The 18,119-nt window shown below is 36.0% G+C and overlaps 1 protein-coding gene across 13 annotated transcripts in view; it reads left to right on the top strand.

Moving 5' to 3' along the window:
- Atf7ip (activating transcription factor 7 interacting protein) overlaps positions 1–18,119 on the top strand; it is a 136,536-nt gene that overhangs the window by 53,739 nt on the left and 64,678 nt on the right. For 10 of the 13 annotated variants that reach the window (XM_087214064.1, XM_087214067.1, XM_013072535.3 and 7 more), the window contains exon 2: positions 15,875–17,412. In XM_087214064.1, coding sequence (XP_087070190.1) covers positions 15,882–17,412 — 1,531 coding nt within the window. In that variant the 5' untranslated portion in view covers positions 15,875–15,881. Of the gene's footprint in view, positions 1–6,939; positions 7,169–14,003; positions 14,699–15,874; positions 17,413–18,119 lie in introns of those variants that run through there. The other 3 variants (XM_013072536.3, XM_087214066.1, XM_013072537.3) reach the window with 3 other exon arrangements.

Genomic DNA, 18,119 nt, shown 5'->3' with positions numbered 1-18,119 from the left:
TAAATCTTCCCATCTCTATAGATTTCTCTATTTTGAATAGTATCATATAAATGGAATCATTCAGTGTGTGACCTTTTGTGACTGGCTTCTTTCCTCCAGTGTATCTTCAAGGTTCACCCATGTTGTAGCATATATCAGTACTCATTTCCTTTTATGAATGAATAGTTCCATTGTATGGATATACTACAGTTTGTCTATTCATTATTTGCTGGATGTTTGGGTTTTAATTTTTTGGCTGAGTGATGTTACTGTGAACATTTGTAGACATGCTTTTGCATGGATATATATTTTTGCTTCTTTTAGGTGTGTTCCTAAGAGTAGAATTCTAAGTTGTATGGCAACTCTATGCTTAACATGTTCAGGAACTGCCTGCCTGTTTTCCAAAGCAGCTGCATTTTACAGTCTCACCAGCATTATATGAAGAGTCTAAATTCTCCACATCCTTGCCAGAACTCATTCTCTTTGATTATAATTATCCTCATGAGTGTGAAGGGTTCTCTCATTGTAATTTGGATTTACATGTCCCTGATGAGTATCTTTTCATATTTATTGCTTCTGGACTATTGTCTTTTTGGTTTTTTTGTAGAAATGTCTATTCAAGTATTTTGTCCATTTTTAAAGTAGGTTATTTCATTTTCTATTACTGAAATGTAAAAGTTTTTATATATTTTAGATTCCAGCCTCTTATCAGCTGTATCATTTATAAATTTTTTTCCCGTTGTCTAAATTGTCATTTCACTTTCTTGATGGTCTAGACTAGTGATGGTGAACCTTTTAGACCTTTCAGTCATGACAAACAGCCAGCAACGGCATGCATGCCATAGGTTTGCCACCACTGGAGACCTTTGCAGCACAAAACTAATTTTGATGAAGTTCAGTTAATCCCCCACCTTTTGGTTATTTGTTCTCTTTGGGTCATCTTAAAACATTTGCCTGTTCCAAAGTCAAGAAAACTTATCCTTGTGCTTTCTTCTAAGATTATAAATTTTTAGTTTTTAAGTTTAGATCTTTGATCCATTAAGAGATAACTTTTGTATACCATAAAAGATAGAGATCCAACTTCATTCTTTTCTTGGGGCTATCTAGTTGTCCAAGCAGTTTTGTTGAAAATAGTGTTCTTTCCCCATCAAATAGTCTGATAACCCTAACCTAAACTCAACGAACTGGAAATGTGAGGGATTAATGCTGTTCCATTAAATATCTGTCCTGTCTCTAATTGTACCACACTGGATCACTATAGCTTTGTTGTACTAAGTTTTGAAAATATGAAGTGTGAATTTTCCAGGTTTATTTTATTTATTTATTTATTTTCTGCAGTCCCGGGGATTGAACTCAGGACCTTGCTCTTGCAGGGCAGGCACGGTGCCACTGAGCTATATCCCCGGCCCCAGGTTTATTTTATATTTTGGATTGTTTTGGTTATGGTAGGTCCCTTGCATTTCCCTGGTGTTTTAGGATAAGCTTGTCAGTTACTTCACAGAAGATACACTGGGATCTTGAATCTGTAGCTCGGTTTTCAAAGACTGACATCTTAACAATATTAATCTTTTGATTAGTGAGCATGGGATATTTTCCCACTTAAGTCTTTAATTTCTTCAGTGATGTTTCTGTAGGTTTTATAGTATAAAGTTTTGTACTTCTCTTGCTAAATTTTTGATTTTTGAAGCTATTGGAAAAGGAGGTCAGTCACCCCTACCCCCACCCCCGCCACCCCAAACTAGTCTCGACCTTCTGGGCTGAACCTGAGGGCTCCTGAGTAGAGTAGCTGGGATATGCAGCTTGCCAGACTAGAACTGTTTTAATTTCATTTTCAGATTGTTTGTTGGAAGAGTATAGAAACACTAGATTTTTGTATATTGATCTTATATCCTGTAACCTTGTTGAGCTCATTTACAGTTATAATGATTTTTATTTAATTCTTCATTTTTATATATAAGATTCAGTCATCTGCAAATAGAGATCATTTTATTTATATTCAAGTTGAATGGCTTTTATTTTTTTGCTATTTTATTATCTTGGCTATAATCTCCAATTTAGTGCAAAATAAAAGCGATGAGAGCAAACATCTTTTCAGCATAACCAAACAATAATAAAAAAAATATGAAATTTGACCTAGAATGGACCCTTCCCAGTTAACTGATCTAACCTCTCCATTTTTGGGGTTGAGAAAATGTTTCTTGTTCCTGATATTAATGTGAAAGATTTCAGTCTTTTGCCATTATATATGATGTCAGTTGTAGGCTTTTCTTGGATGATGTTAGGTTGGGATCCTGTATGTCCCTCAAAAGGCTCGTTGTACTGAAGGCTTGGTTGGTGATGAGCGTTTGGAAAATGATAGACTCATGAGAGCTCTGAGTTAATCAGTGGATTAACCTAATGATGAGGTCATAATTTGATGACACTATTGGGTAATGATGGAAACTGGAGATGGGTCCTGGTTGAAGGGAGTGGATCATGGAGACATGACCTTGGAGGCTATATCTGGTTCCTGGCCACTTTTCTTTCCAGGTCTTCCTTTCTCTCTCTGCTTCCTGGCTGCCATGAAGTGAGCAACTTTCCTCCACCATGTCCTTTTGCCATGATATTCCTACTTTGGAGCCAGTTGACCTGAACTAAAACCTCTGAAATCATGAGCCAAAATAAATATAAAGGTGAACAGGATATATGGTGAATGTTTAAATTTTTTAAAAAAATACTATAGTAAAAGGTATATTGCCATTAGACCCCCCCCCCCTCAATACTCCCCCTCACTTTGAACACACTTATCCCATCAGTCCTGCCACTTTGTGAAGCAGTTCTGGAAGTCCTCTTTTGTGAATATCTTTAGGAGATATGCTCGAAATTACAGGTATCTTAGATACTTTCTTCATTGCTTGGACAAAATACCCAACACCCAGTGTTAAAGGAGGAAAAGTTTATTTCACCTCAGTTTGTGGAGGTTTCAGTCCATAGATGGATGGCTCCAAGTCAGTGCGGCATGGCAGAAGGGCATCACAGGCAAAAGGCAGCAGCAGCAATCTTGCCTCTCCCTTTTATCCCAGCCACGCCCAGGGTGGGCCTTCCCTTATCCACATCATTAATTCCAGTAGCACACCCTAACCCACCCACCTTGGAAACTCCCCATCTGTGAGCACATAAGACTTTGGGGGGACATCTAGATACAAGCCATAACAACAAGGAGTGCTGCTGTTGAGTGCTATCCAGTGGAGAAGCAGGTTCATGTAAACATCCACCTCATCCACGTGCTTCATTCACTGCATCTGACACGTGCAACTTGTGGCAGCTCTCTTCCCCATGGTCAAAATGACCATGAAAGGTAAATGTTTTGAATCAATTCAGGACATCCAGGAAGGCGTGAAAGCACAATTAAAGACATGAAAAAGCCTAAACAAGAACTTTAAAAGCTACTGTATGATGTGTAATCAAAATATAGAGTTGTTTAAATTTTTAAAGTTTATTACAATAAAATGCACATTGCCATTAATCTCCCTCAAAATACTCCCCTTTGACTCAAGCACATTTATTCTGTTCTTGGCACTTTCTGAAGCATTTCATGATTATCTTTGGTTATGCTGTTGTGGCTTCCTCCATGTCCTGAATCCATTTGAAATGTTTACCTTTCAAATAGTCACTTTGACTTTGGGGAAGAGCCACATCCGCTGAATGAGGAATATTATTATGTAATAATGGTTTTAGGAACCTGCCCTTCCATTGGCTGATGCTTGGCAGCGTCATTCAATGCATTTAAAAAATCATACCTCATGAAAGCTCTCATGAAAAGAGGATTCCAGAACTTTTTCAGAAAGTGGCAAGAATGATGGGATAGGTCTGCTCAAAGTAGGGGAGAATGTTTTGAGGAGGATTAATGGCAATTTATCTTTTATTGTGATACATTTAAAAAAAATTTAGGCACACAATTTTTGACCAGCCCTTGTATGATTATCACTCATCTCATTCTTGTCTTTTTTCCTCTGTCACAAGACCTAGTGGGTGGGTAGGAAATGCCCTCCTTCAGCATTTGTCCCAGAATGACAATGTTGTTTACTAGCCAATGAATTTTGGTGTTTACAGTGTTGTTTCTGCATTACTACCTAATAAAACTCAATGATTTAGGAAAATAAACTCTCGACTTTACTCCTGAGGTTGAATAAGAATTGTTTCTGGACGTTTGAAATATTTACATCTTTCAGCTTCCCATAAAGCATTTTGGGTATTTTAATTCACCCAAGCAAATGTGAAACATATATTTGGAAAAATGATTTCTTACAGTCCCAAGGAAATAACTACTCCTTATCTACCTGGTGATAGAGTTTGGTAAGTTAATGGGTAGCTGGTCAGCTTTCTAATGGGGTGTAATTTGATCAATGTATTCTAAAGTGGCATTTATTTTTGCATCAAATCTTTTAATTTGCCCATATAATGGAACGATCCCCAAAATACACTTGTAGAAATGATTTTAAGGTATCGTGCTTTTTTTTTTCAGGTAGTAGACTATCCTGCAATTTCTCAACACATAGCAGTGAATGCAACAAGAAGTTAGACTATTGTGACTATTATGGTTTTGATGTAACCATAATTTCAGCAGCAGGATTTGTTATTTTGTTTAAGGAATTGCTGGTAGAGACAAATATTTTCTTTGTTTATGGTTACTTTTTGAAATTTAGTTTGAGGGTATTCTATTACACATTGTAATGCCTGAGCTAATATCAATCAGTTAATGCTAAGCAGAGAGGTTGTTGGGTTAAATATTATGTTCACTCTATAATTTATTGAGTTGGTGACTAATCAATACATAAGAAACATCTTTCAGGGTTTTTTTTTAACTGAAATAAAAACAATTTTATTTCCAGTGCTGAATATCAGAATATTTGAGTTATATTTGGATCCCTGTTTTTTGTAATGAAGCAGATTTTTTAGTGCCAAAAAACTTCAGCATTAATGAGGATTTAATTTTTGATCCTACAACACATAAGATAAAGATGATGGAAGACATTTTGATACATGTCATGTCAGGCTTAATAGAGACCAGGGGGCTTGCCCGCATATTGTCCTTAAGGTCCCTCATTTCTCTTCCTCTCCTATCCCTTACTTTGTTGTGTTTTTTTGTTAAGATGTCATGAAGTCACTGACAGTGCTGTTAATGCCAGTAGAGAGAAGAATCATAGCCTAGTACAGTGGTGGCGAACCTGTGGCACACGTGTTTTTCTTTTAAGACCAAAGATGCTAATGTATGAATCGTGTTTTCTAAACTAAAACCTCAGTATTCAAGTTTTTTTTTTATTCTTAAGTTCTTTTATTGGTACATTTTAGGTATACAATATGTTTACATTTATCATTGGGTATTTCTACCTGTACATGATGTATCTTGATTCTTATTTTTTCCCCATTACCTGTGTGCCCTTCCCTATTTATACAGACATCATTTCCGTTTTTTTTTCTTTTCTCATAATTTTTCCTTTCCTTTCTTTCCTTTCCCCTTCCCCTCCCTTCACCCCTACCTCTTTGGACCTTTTTTCCTATTTCAAATGATCAGTTATTCATTTTAATCATTTTAACCCTTATTTACACTTTCAGTTTCTCACACTAGAGAAACTGTTTGGTATTTACACGTTTGTCCTGTTTATTTCACTTAAGAGTATGACCTCGATATGCATCCATTTAGCTATAAATGACTAGTTTTTCATTCTTTATGGCTGAGTAGTACTCCAGTTTAGAATTAAAAGAATCATACCACAGCGATATATGTCCACCCATGTTTATAGCGGCACAGTTTGTAATAGCTAAAGCTTGGAAACAGCCCAAGTGCCCATCAACTGGAGACTGGATAAAGAAGATGTGATGTTTTTTCTTCTTTTTTCAGTATTCAAGTTTAATTGCAGTGTTGGCACTTTGCGATAAATAAGTGAGTTTTGGGTTGCGTTTTGGGCACTTGTCTCTAAAAGGTTCACAGTCACTGGCCTGGTAGAATTGAAGACTTGTGAACTACAGGAAGCTCTGGATCCATAAGTAATAAATATTACCAGGTGCTTTGAGTGACTGGGAAACAAAGAACATGTGAACACAGTGAAAGTCATTGTGGAATTTTTAACAGAACTGGTGAAAGTAGTGATGTTTTACTAAAGCTGTAGCAAAAGAATGAATTTTAAATAAAAATAACAAGATATGTAGTATTTAAGATATTTAAAGGTCTGTATACTAAATATATGTGAGGTCAAAGTAGGTGAACCATGGAACTGTCAAGTTGAGTAGTCCAATTTATGGGCAGTAAACAGTATAGCAAATTACCATTTGTTGTAGAACAGATTGATTTTATTTTCAGTAGTATTGTAAATTTTCAAGCAAACTTTAGCAAAATAAAAGTGTTGAGTTCTTAACCAAGAATTGAAGTTCTTAAAGAATCCAACAGCAGTTGAATTTGTAAAAAGGAAGAATCATCAGTGATGATTTCTAGAGTTGTATTTCTAAAGAGGTTAGGAATCATCAGTGATTATTTTAAGAGTCATTATTAGTCAGGCCTATTGAGTCATGTTTAGCTAAGCCAGATAAACAAATTTGAGTAAAAATTATTTTCAGGATTCCATTCGAAAATTACGCTATTTTCACAGCATGAATATAATTGGAGTGCCTGTGTCAAAGATGGAAGTGTACATTCACTTAAATGGTTTTGCTTAATGTTTTCCAAGATTTTGCTTGAGTATTAGTTTTTAGTATACTTCATCAGACTACATTACTTTGAATAATGCAGTATTTTTGTGTGCATGCATTTTGACAGAATAACCTTGGTGTAGTACTTAGTTTTAAGGTTGTTTGGAAAGCCTTAGAACAGAACCTATTTTTATTTAAGTAAGAAAAAAACTTAAACCATAAACCTGGCGTTCAAACAAAGCTCCTTAATTTATAGAACTAATGTTTCATTTTCATTATTCACCTTTATTTTCACACTCTTAGATTCTTGGTAGAGCACTTGCCCTCATCTTCTTCCCTTGTTGCTGGGCAAGGTTTGTGGTGCCGATGTCTGATTGGTTTTAGACAAGAACAGCTTTGAGCCAATCAGACAGTGAATTTCAGTTCTTTCACAGGACTGAAGCATTGAAGCAGCTGTTGATTTATTTTTCCTGTGGGGAAAGTATATAAACTAAGAGTATGGCTGCAGCAAGCTCCCTCTTGGGTATGTTTGAAAAATTACCAAGTCCATCTGTAATCAAAGGGGGGTGGGGGATGCGGTTTGTTTAAAAAAAACTTGTTTACTAAGAAAATCTAATACACAGTGATTTTGAGAAAGTTTTTTCTATTTTTATTTTATAATATTGCGTTAAAAATTTGTAGGATGATGTAATATAATAAGTTTCCCTTCAATTTTACATGGATATGTACTTTATAATCCACACTTCTTTAATTTCTTCAGAAGGAAAGCTCATACCACCTTTTGTAATCTGGTATGAAAGGCAGTTAAGGAAAGGATGTAGTAATTATATTTACACCACTTAAAATAGACAAGAATGAGACATTTTAATCTCATTATATGAATTAAACTGAATCAGTTCAGTGCAGTAGACAACACAGCACTTTACCATGCTATTCACAGAAGTTCTTTGGGTTTAGAATACTGTTAATTTTTGGACTTTGAAATCTATAATACTAATGCTAGTTAAGTATGAAAATTATGTTAGTTACATCAATTTAGGGTTTGTCGGAATTTCTAGTTGTAAATATTTTATAAATTAAAAACTAGGGATTTTAAAAAATTACATTTGCATTTTGCAGATTGTAACTCATTGTTCTTAGGTATTGTCCATGTTTGACTCATTCCTCAGGAAATTTACATTTCTAGAAACATTCCTGGACATGTATTAAAGCAAGGTAAAAGCATAAAAGATGTAAATTATATTCATTTAATTTATTTGTGTTGTATAATTAGTGTATATCATATGGGTTAGAATTTTATGCAAACTATGTTCTAGATTACTTACTTCTGACAAAGAACCACATTGAAGTATTTCAGATCCAGGTCTCTAACTATGTTTCTCTGACCTTATTGTCCGCCTCCTGTTGCTGGGCAGGATTCAGAATGCTGGTATCTTATTGGCTGAGTTTGTGAGCAGCTCTTGAACAGCCACTTAAATTCTTGAGCTCTTTGAGCAGGCAGATTGTAGGCTAAAACAAAACAGCTTCCCATTGTTGTTTCATAGCTATGATTTTTTTTTTTTCCTAGAAGAGTGAAAGGAGTGGATGGAGGGGGATGAAGCAGAGAAGAAAATGTTTTCACTTTAAGAAGTGGCTCATTGGGCTTTCTTTAGAAATAATTTACCAAAAATTTGAAAAAAATTTACAAGCCAAACACATATTTGCAAGTAACACACCCTTCTCTGGTTATTCAAATATGAAGCCTTGTTGAAAAGATTTAATTAATGATAATATTTTCCCAAAGCTCTAGAATCTGACTATATAGAGTAGGGACTTGACAACATTTTTTTTAAACTCTCTTTCTCATGAAAAAGTACTAGCTCATCACATTTGCAGTTGCTTCTAAATATGGTGTATATTTTCTGTGAAATATGCTTTTTCTGTGAAAACAAGTTACAGCCATATGAAAGCTTCATGATTCTAGTATTGCCACCTTAAAAAATGGCATTTATTTTGCAGAAATTTTATGACTGGCATTTTAGATCTAGGTGACAGTATTTAAAATGATCTTCAGAAATGCCTTATTCTGGTAACATAGCCAGAGACTTGTTTTCAAGTAACATATTCTTCTCTAATGTGTATCTTTTTTAAATGGGCTTTGCTTATGCAAAATAGACTTCTGAAAGCAGACTGCTGATTGGTTTGCACAAATATGGCTTAACTAGTTTGAACTGGTTCCTCATGCCACTTCCTTATTATGTCAGTTTTTCATTATGCTTAGAACCCATAAAAGATTTGGTAAATGGCTGTAGTGTGCTCCCTTGTGGGTATGGGTGGTAGTTATTCTGTTACTCTTTTTTGCAGTGTTTTTATTATTACTGAACTCAATGATTTGTTGTTAAAACCAGCTTAGCTTGGATATTTATTTTTATTAAGTGTATTTTGTTATTGCAGTATTAAATGTGAGGTTTACAAGTTGGATATTCTAATATGTTAAATACCTAAAGTATTTAAGAGAAATTTGTCTAAGACTCATTTATGCCTAAAAACATTATCCTGAATATACACAGACAGTGATGATAGATAGCATTTATTGAGTGCTTACTACATTCTGAATGCTTAATGTTAATGTTAATTAATTAAATCTCATTTAATCTTTGCCCTAACCTCTGTAGCAGGTACTGGTATTATTTTCTTTTAACTTATTTATTTATTATTATTTACTTTTTAAAGGAACTAAAACTAAAAAATTGAAATATTATGGCCGGGGATTTAGCTCAGTGGTTCTGCCGCCTGCCTCGCAAGCACAAGATCCCAAGTTCAATCCCCGGTACCAAAAATAAAAAAAATTGAAATATTAGGTGACTTACTCAGTGTCACACAGTAAATGCCTGAAAGAACTGGAATTCAAATCTATGAATTTATGTAGCATTCATATTCTCGTGTTATGGAACTTTGTTTCAAGGAATACACTTTCAGTGCAACATTTGGTAACTGTTAACTATTCATATAACATCTGAGAAGTGTGGATATTTTGAGGTCAGAGTCTAAAATAATTTCAGTTCAGTATTTGAAAATATTTAAAGGTTAACTATTAATAATATAAATAAGTATTTTGTATGTTTGGAGTCACCAAGGAAAATGATTAGAAAATTTTCATTGTATTTCTTGGCAAAAAAATTTTTCAGTTAATGTGATTTTGGAATGGGGAAGGAAAAACTTTGAAGTTGACATTCTAGACTGTAATTAACCCTTAAAATAGTGTCCATGATAATTTTGCATTGAAGTTTCTGTTTAATTGAAAGGTAGTTTTTCTAAATAATTTTATTCAGTTCTATAATTTAAAAGACTAGGAAGACGAATAAATATGTTATAAGTTATTGACTTAAATTGAGAGAATGTAGGATCACAGTGTAGAAACTGACAAAGAGGTAGATTCTTAAGCTGTTTGACCGTTAGCAAATAGGCCAGGCTTGTTGTTTTATGCCTATCAGCCAAAGGCCACCGTAAACATACTTGCTATTGAATAAGTTGAATTTACTATTTATTGCAGGGAGAGAGGAATGCTCACTATAGAGAAACTATAAGATACATCAGTGAGGATATTAAAACAAAACCTAGTACAGGATTTGTTTATTATATGGTATAGATTGGGTTATTTGGAGAATTTAAGGGAATGGACCCTCATTCTGGATTGGGTGATAAGGAAGGATGAATCTTAATACATTTTATCTATATAGGTAAGTCACACAGTGGCAAGGAAGAGCTATAATTGATAAAGGAGTAGCTATCTCATTTAGGAATATAGAGATGTTTGCTATTTTTTGGATTGCATTGACCTTGTCTGAGTTGAATGTTTTGTGACATGGTGTTGTATGTCCTTTAGCAGCCTTGATAAAGAGTTTTTGCCACAGCACGTTCTGTTCAAGCACTGTAACTTTTTGTACTGCACTGTGTTCCTGCCCAATGTATCAAAATGTTTTGTTCAAGCAATATGTTTGAACTGTTTGTGCTGCAAAGCAGTGTAACTGTGCTGCAGGATGTTTGTTTTTAAGGTTTCAAGAATATTCCATTAACTCCTCTATCGGCCTCAATGAGCAAGCTTGGGTAGGTAGGCCCACTCCCCTACCCCAGAAGATCTCTAGTAAGGCTGCTTGCATTGAAATTTGGTGCTCAGACTTTGGAGTGCAAACTCCTCTGAGTCCACTGGGATGATAAAGGATCCCTCCATCTCTCCAAGTGCTGCTTGACTTCTTCACTGCAAAGACCTTCAGACAGCTGTAACACTGGGCTATAAGCTGAGCTGTCCCGTTTGCTGTAACAGTGTGGCTTTGCTACAAGCATCAGATTAGTTTTTTTTTTTTTAATTAAGTTGATCAGCACATTTTAGGTATAAATTATGATCACTTTCATTATTGGGAATTTGTACTTGTACATGGTATATCTTGGTTCTTAATTTTTCTCCCATTCCCCTTCCCTCCTTTCAACTCCTCTACCCGTCCACGACTCCTTATTTACAAAACTTTTGTTTCTATTTTTTCCTTCTTTTCTCATTTTTTCTTTCTCTTCTTTTCTTTGCCCCTCCCATGCCTATCAACTGGTGATTGGATAAAGAAGATACGGGGTTTTTTCCTAAAATGGAATACTATTCAGCCATAAAGATAAACTAGAGTCATTTATAGCTAAATGTACCTTGAGATTCTACTCTTAACTAAGTAGGGACACACATGTGTAAATGCTGAATTGTTTCTTTGGTGTGAGAAACTGAAAGCATAAATGAGGACTACAATGTATAATATTATGAAATAGGAAGATGTTGTTCAGAGAGGAAGCAGATCAGTTTTTAAAGACACTGAGGCCTATGAGCAGCATCATATCAGAAGCTGCTTTTCTCCCCATTTAGACCAGAACAAGTGTATCCTGCCATCATTCCAATGGGTAATGGTGATGGGAAGTGGGTAGTCAGTGTAAAAGCAGTATTCTTACCTTCTATACATCTTAGTTCTTAAAAGACTTTTGTTTTATTCCACTGTTGACTGGTGTGGCATTTTCTTTCTCCAGGAGCACCGGATTTGTCTTCTTTTACTTTCTTCATTGCATTGGCCATATGTTAACATAAAAATGGTGCTACAGACACCTTATCTTGGCCTAAGCTTATTTCAACATTAATGACAACTTTTCTGTGTAGATATACTTCATTAGATTTGAATTTGTTCTTAGTTTCTTGAAAATTTTAATTAAGAATCAGTGTTGAATTTTGTCAAATGGATATTCTGTATCTATTGAGAGGATTATTTTCTTCCATTCTGTTTAGTGGAGAATTAAATGTACACACATAAATGTATAAACGACAAATTTACTGTCTCACAATTTCTGCAGGCCAAAAGTCTAAAATTAAGGTATTGTTAGGGCCATGTTCCTTTTGAAGTTACTAAAGAATTTGTTCTAGATTTCTCTTCCAGCTTCTAGTATTTCTTGGCTTGTGGAAGCATAACTCCAACCTCCACATGGCATTCTCCTTGTGTGCATGTCTGTGTCCAAATTTTCCCCTTATCTATTTATATGCCTATCTCTCTTGATCGATCTAGTCATTTACTTACTTATTTTTTGAGACAGTGTTTTGGTATGTGTTTAAGGCTGGCCTTGAAGTCATTATGTAGCCCAGGTTGTCTTTCAACTCATGGTGATCCTCCTGCCGCAGCCTCACCAGTGCTAGGATTACAGTCATGCTCCATCCTGCTCAGCTAAGCTTTTCCCTTTTTAAAAGAATGCCAGCTGGGTGCAATTGCAAATGCTTGTAATCCCAGCATTTGGGAAGGTGAGGCAGGAGGATTATGAGTTCAAGCCAGTGTGGGCTTCATAGTGGGTTTGAGGCCAACCTGGGTGAGTGAGACCCTATCAAAAAAACAAACCAGGGCTGGGGATTTAGCTCAGTGGCTCCGTGCCTGCCTTGCAAGTACAAGGTCCTGAGTTCGATACCCGGTACCAGAAATAAAAAACAAAAAACAACCCCCCCCCACATACCAGTCATATTAGATTAGGGCCCACCCTAATACCTTTATTTTAACTTAATTACATCTGTTGTGATGAGGTCACATTATGAGGTACTGGAATTTAGAACTTATTTTGGGGGTTGAGTATTTGCATGATTCAATCAGTAATCTGGAATGAAACATTTGTTTAGATTAGGCAAACAGAATTCATCAGTTGGTTAGTTACCTTGGTGGGCATGAAATAAATCTCAAATGCTTCATGACTTGCTCATGATCAATATTGCTTTATTTCTGGACATGCGCAAGTAACACTGCATTTAAAAAAATTCATTTCGATTGATTATAATGTGTTAACTTTTAAATCAACACATTGCTAACTAACTCACATGAAAGATACCACAGTGTACTTATTCAATAGAATAATGGAATTATGAGGCATCAAAATATGAGATGCAACTCAAGAAGCTCTTAGAAATTTATAGCATTTTGTTCATGTATTACAAAAGAGGAAAGATTCAAAACTAATGATTAAACTTGAACCTCAAGGAAAAATATGGTAAATTAAACCCATTTAAGAAAGTGAGAGAAAAAAATAATAAATATTAGCAGAGAAACCAGTGAAACTGGAAAGTAGATGTAAAACAGAAATAGCAGCCAAGATAAAAATACATTCTTTTTTTTTGAGGCAGGATCTTACTCTGTAATTCAAGTTGGCCCTCAACTCACTATGTAATGTTATGCCAAGCGAGCCAGGAAAACACCAAACACAGGGACAAAGAGTTAAAACTAAAAGGAGTTTATTCACGCTTGTGGACTCCACTCTTTAGGACAAGTGAAGCCCGGAAGCAGGGGACAGTACAGGTTTATAGGTAACTCAAACAAAGAAGTTCAGGGAGAGGCCACTGTGTCCTTCAGCCAGCTGTGAAATATCTTTCACAACGCAGTTCTTTTTCATCCCACCTATCTTACCAAGATAGGGGCTTCTGTGGCTACAGGGTTCGGTGGTTACAGGGAGGCACCGTCTGTTCCCGGGGAGCGATAAAGCATGTTTACATAAGCAGAGCAAGCGACTATCTTGTGGGGAATTCCAACACTCTATAAGGGGAGGGGTATGGGGGGAGTTCATTTCTTAGGTTCACTTTGGTCTCACATGTAACGCGCTGGCTGGTCTCGAACTCGTGGCAATCCTCCTTCATCACCCTCCTGAGTGCTGGGATTACAGGCATGTGCCACTATGCCTGGCAAAAGTTCATTCTTTGAAAAATAGAATTGTCGAGGTATCTAGCAAAATTTACCAAGAGAACACATTATATGTTATATATATGTATATAATAGATGCATTTATTTTTTAACCTTTTTGTTTTGTTTGTTTTTTTGAGACACAATCTTGCTGTAAAGTTCAGGCTGGCTTTGAACTACTAGGTAGCCTAGGCTGACCTTGAACTCCTGAGTCCTCCTGCTTCAGCCTCCCGAGTGCTGGAATTACAGGCATGCACTTAGCAGCCATCGCTATTTCATCCCAAACCCTCCAACATTAAATAATCACTAATTTACTTTCTATTTCTATAGATTAACCTATTCTGGACATTATCGTACAAATGATATCATTCTGTGTGTGGTCTTTTATGACTAGCTTCTTTCCTCCCAAGGTTCATTTATGTTATATATCACTACTCTATTCCTTTTTATGGCTGAATAAGAGTCTAGTGTATGGATATACCACATTTTATTAGTCTGTTTATTGGTTACTGGATGTTTGTATTGTTTTCAATTTTGGCTATTATGAGTAATGTTATTGTGAGTGTTTGTGGTCATGTTTTTTGTTTGTTTTTTGCTGTGGTACCAGGGATCAAACTTGGGACCTTTCGCTTGCAAGGGAGGCGGCGGAACCACTGAGCTAATCCCTGGCCCTGGACATGTTTTTATATGCACATATTTTGTTTTGTTTTGTTTTGTTTTGTTTTGTTTTGAGTGGATTTCCAGAAGTGGAATTGCTGAGTCATATGGCAACTCTGTTTAATATATTGAGGAACTGCCTGTTTTCCAAAGCAACTTGCACCATTTTACAGAACACCAGCATGGTATGAAGATCCAATTGCTCTACATCCTTGGTGGCACTTACTTTTCACTTTGATTATATCTGTAATGTTAAATGTGAAGTGTTTTCTCATTGTGGTTTTAGTTTTCATTTTCCTAATGTTATGATACTGAGCATGCTTTCATGTTGCCTTTTCTGTAGAAATGTCTACTCCAGTCCTTTACTTCGTTTTAAATTGGATTATGTACTTGAGTTTTTAAGAATGATTGTGTTGTAAGCTTATTTTCTATGTGTATGTATATATAAACAGTTTTCATATATATTTTATGTATTCTAAATACAAGTCTCTTATCAGATATGTAATATGCAAATATTTTCTCCCACTGTGTGAGTTGTCTTCATTTTTTTAAAAAAAAATAAATTTATGTGTGCGTGTGTGTGTGTGTGTGTGTGTGTGTTTGTATGAGAGAGAGAGAGAGAGTGTGTTTCTGCAGCTTGAACCCAGGGCCTTGCACATGGTACGCAAGCACTCCAGGGCTGAGCTACCTTCGCAGGCCTTTATTCATGTATTTTGAGAGAGCATCTCCCTGAATCACCCAGGTTGGCCTTCAACTTGCCATCCTTGCTCTCAGGCTGGTTTAAAAAATTGACAAGTAATGTTTTCATTCTTTTGATGGTAATCTCTTATTAAAGCTGTGTTAATATACTAGGTCTGGTTATAAATATAATCCTCACTTGCATGTACCTTGATTCTTCTTTTGTGCCTCTTTTCTAGGTCCTTACTGTTTTTATTTTTGTTTTGTTTGTTTGTTTGTTTGTTTTTGGTACCAGGGATTGAACCTGGGACCTTGCACTTGCGAGGCAGGTGGCGGAACCACTGAGCTAAATCCCTGGCCCCACTGTTTTGATTCTTACATTTTAATTTTTCTTTCTTTTTTTCATTTACTCCTTTATGCTCTTCTTTTACTCTGGACTGAATCCTCTGAGAATGAAAACTGGTCATTTTTGCCTGGATTTTCATAGTAATTGTTTTTCTAATATGGATTATTCCCATTATTGTGTTCATATTATATAAATAATTAAATACACAAGAATTATTCAGTTCTTTTATGTCATTGTTTCAAATTGACATGATGTGCACTATGTGCTTCTCTTGTAAGAGCAAGTCTGTAATTAGGTGACTCCTATTTTAATTATTAAACTTTCTCTCTTTTGAAAGATTCAATATGGATAGTGTAGAAGAACCTCAGAAAAAAGTCTTTAAGGCTCGAAAAACAATGAGAGTGAGTGATCGGCAACAGCTTGAAGCCGTATACAAAGTCAAAGAAGAACTATTGAAAACTGATGTCAAGATTTTAAATGGCAGCCATGAAAATGGAGATTTGGACCCCACCTCACCTTTGGAAAATATAGATTATATTAAAGATAAGGAAATAAATGGTATTGAAGATACTTGTTTTGGTTCTGAAGAATGTAAAACGGAATGGAAAGAAAAGCCCTGTATCCTAAATGTTAGTGTAAAAAACAAGCAAGATGATGATTTAAATGAACCTTTGTCTCCTAATAAAATAATTTCTGAACCAGCCTTTAAACTGACCACTGAGCCAGCTTCTGGTGATCCAGCCTCTGGTGAGCTGACCACTGGAGATTCAGCCTCTGGTGACTCTACTTCTAGTGATCTCACCTCTGGAGATGCATCCTCTGGTGATCCTGCCTCTGGAGAATGTACCTCTGGTGATCCTGCCACTGGTGATTCTGCCCCTGTTGAACTGGTTTCTAGTGAACCTGTTTCTGAGGAACAAGTTCCTAGTGAAAGAGCTGATGAACCCTCTTCTGGTGATTGTGGCTCTGATAATCTATCCTCTGCTGATCCAGCTTCCGGCGATCCACCCTCTGATGATCCGGCCTGTAGTGAATTGGCCTCTGATGATCTGGCCTCTGGTGATCTGGCCTCTGGTGATCTGGCCTCTGATGATCTGGTCTCTGGTGGTCTGGCCTCTGGTGATCTGGCCTCTGATGATCTGGCCTCTGGTGAACTGACTTCTGAATCAGCCTTTGAGCCCACTTTTGAACCAAGTTCTGTACCAGTTTGTGAACCAGTTCTTGAAACTGACCGTACAGAACAAAGTAGCAATAAGGATAACGATTTTCTTGAAAAAAATGAGGATGATGAACATTCAGGGCAAATTGAGAATAAGGACACATTTGATGAGAAAAAGAAAGCTGATAGTAACATTGACAGCAATGAAGAAAGTCTAGAAACAGATGATACAATGATTTGTTCAGGTCTACCTCCTGAAAATGAAAAGAAGGGAGAAGATCCTATCACAGAGCTTGCTCTTGGAGAAGAGGCTATATCTAGCAGTATGGAAATAGACCAAGGTGAAAAGAATGAAGATGAAAATTCTTCAGACCTTGTGGAAACCATTAGTGAAAATGTTATACAAAGTGACAAAAATGAGACTGTCTTAGAAAATACAGATTCTATGGAGACAGATGAAATTATTCCTATTTTGGAAAAACTTGCACCTGCTGAGGATGAACTTACTTGCTTTTCTAAAACTTCTCTCCTTCCAATTGATGAGACCAGTCCAGATTTGGAAGAGAAAATGGAAGTTTCTTTTGGTTCACCATCTAAACAAGAAAGTAGCGAGAGTTTACCTAAAGAAGCCTTTTTGGTCCTTTCTGATGAAGAGGATATTTCTTGTGAAAAAGATGAGTCTGAAGTTATATCACAAAATGAGACATGCTCTCCAGGTTAGTAGGTTACTTAAATTTTAAAGAATTTTTTTTTATCAGCTTTAATGAACTGTTTGATAAATGTGTTCTGAAAAAATTTTAGGGTTTTTTGGGGGGTGGGGGTTAAGTTGCAGAAGGAATTGAGAATGTTGTGACTCTGTAGAAGGATGTCTTAACTGCGTTGATTCTTTTGAGGCAGGCGGTGGAACCACTGAGCTAAATCCCTGGCCCAACTGCGTTGATTCTTAATAGGTAGAATTCAGAGTTATAAAATAACCTCTCCTTGAGCAACATTTTGCTAAGTGCTAAGGGAGATAAGTAGAAAATACAGCCCTTGTGCATTAAGGTCTTTTAGTCTAGAAAAGATGAACTTGTATAACACTGTGATAATTTAAATCAATACATAATTGTTTGAAATTCCAGCAATATTTCTTTCTTGCCATTATGCAACAAAATTATTTTTCCAATAATCTTTACAATCAAATCTCATTTAAAAAATTTTGAGGGCCCTCTGGGGAGTGACACTACCATTGTTGGAAGCCAGAAATGTTGAACCCTGATTATCTATTCAGTAAAAGCTTTACCTATTTGTTTCTTCAGTCCTCTTGATTCTATCCAATCTACTGTCTTGCTCTCATCTCTTGGATGACCTCCGTCTTTTTCATGAGGTTCCTGTCACTTTTAGGTTAATTCTGAACTCCTTATATAAATATAAACAACATGAT

Source organism: Heterocephalus glaber, unplaced genomic scaffold (assembly GCF_053883595.1).
Source record: "Heterocephalus glaber isolate CG9 unplaced genomic scaffold, H.glaber_assembly_v1.0 deba00001444, whole genome shotgun sequence".
Classification (NCBI taxonomy): Eukaryota; Metazoa; Chordata; class Mammalia; order Rodentia; family Bathyergidae; genus Heterocephalus; species Heterocephalus glaber.
Note: the sequence above shows the minus strand (reverse complement) of the source record. Positions and strands in the feature narration are given on the sequence as shown.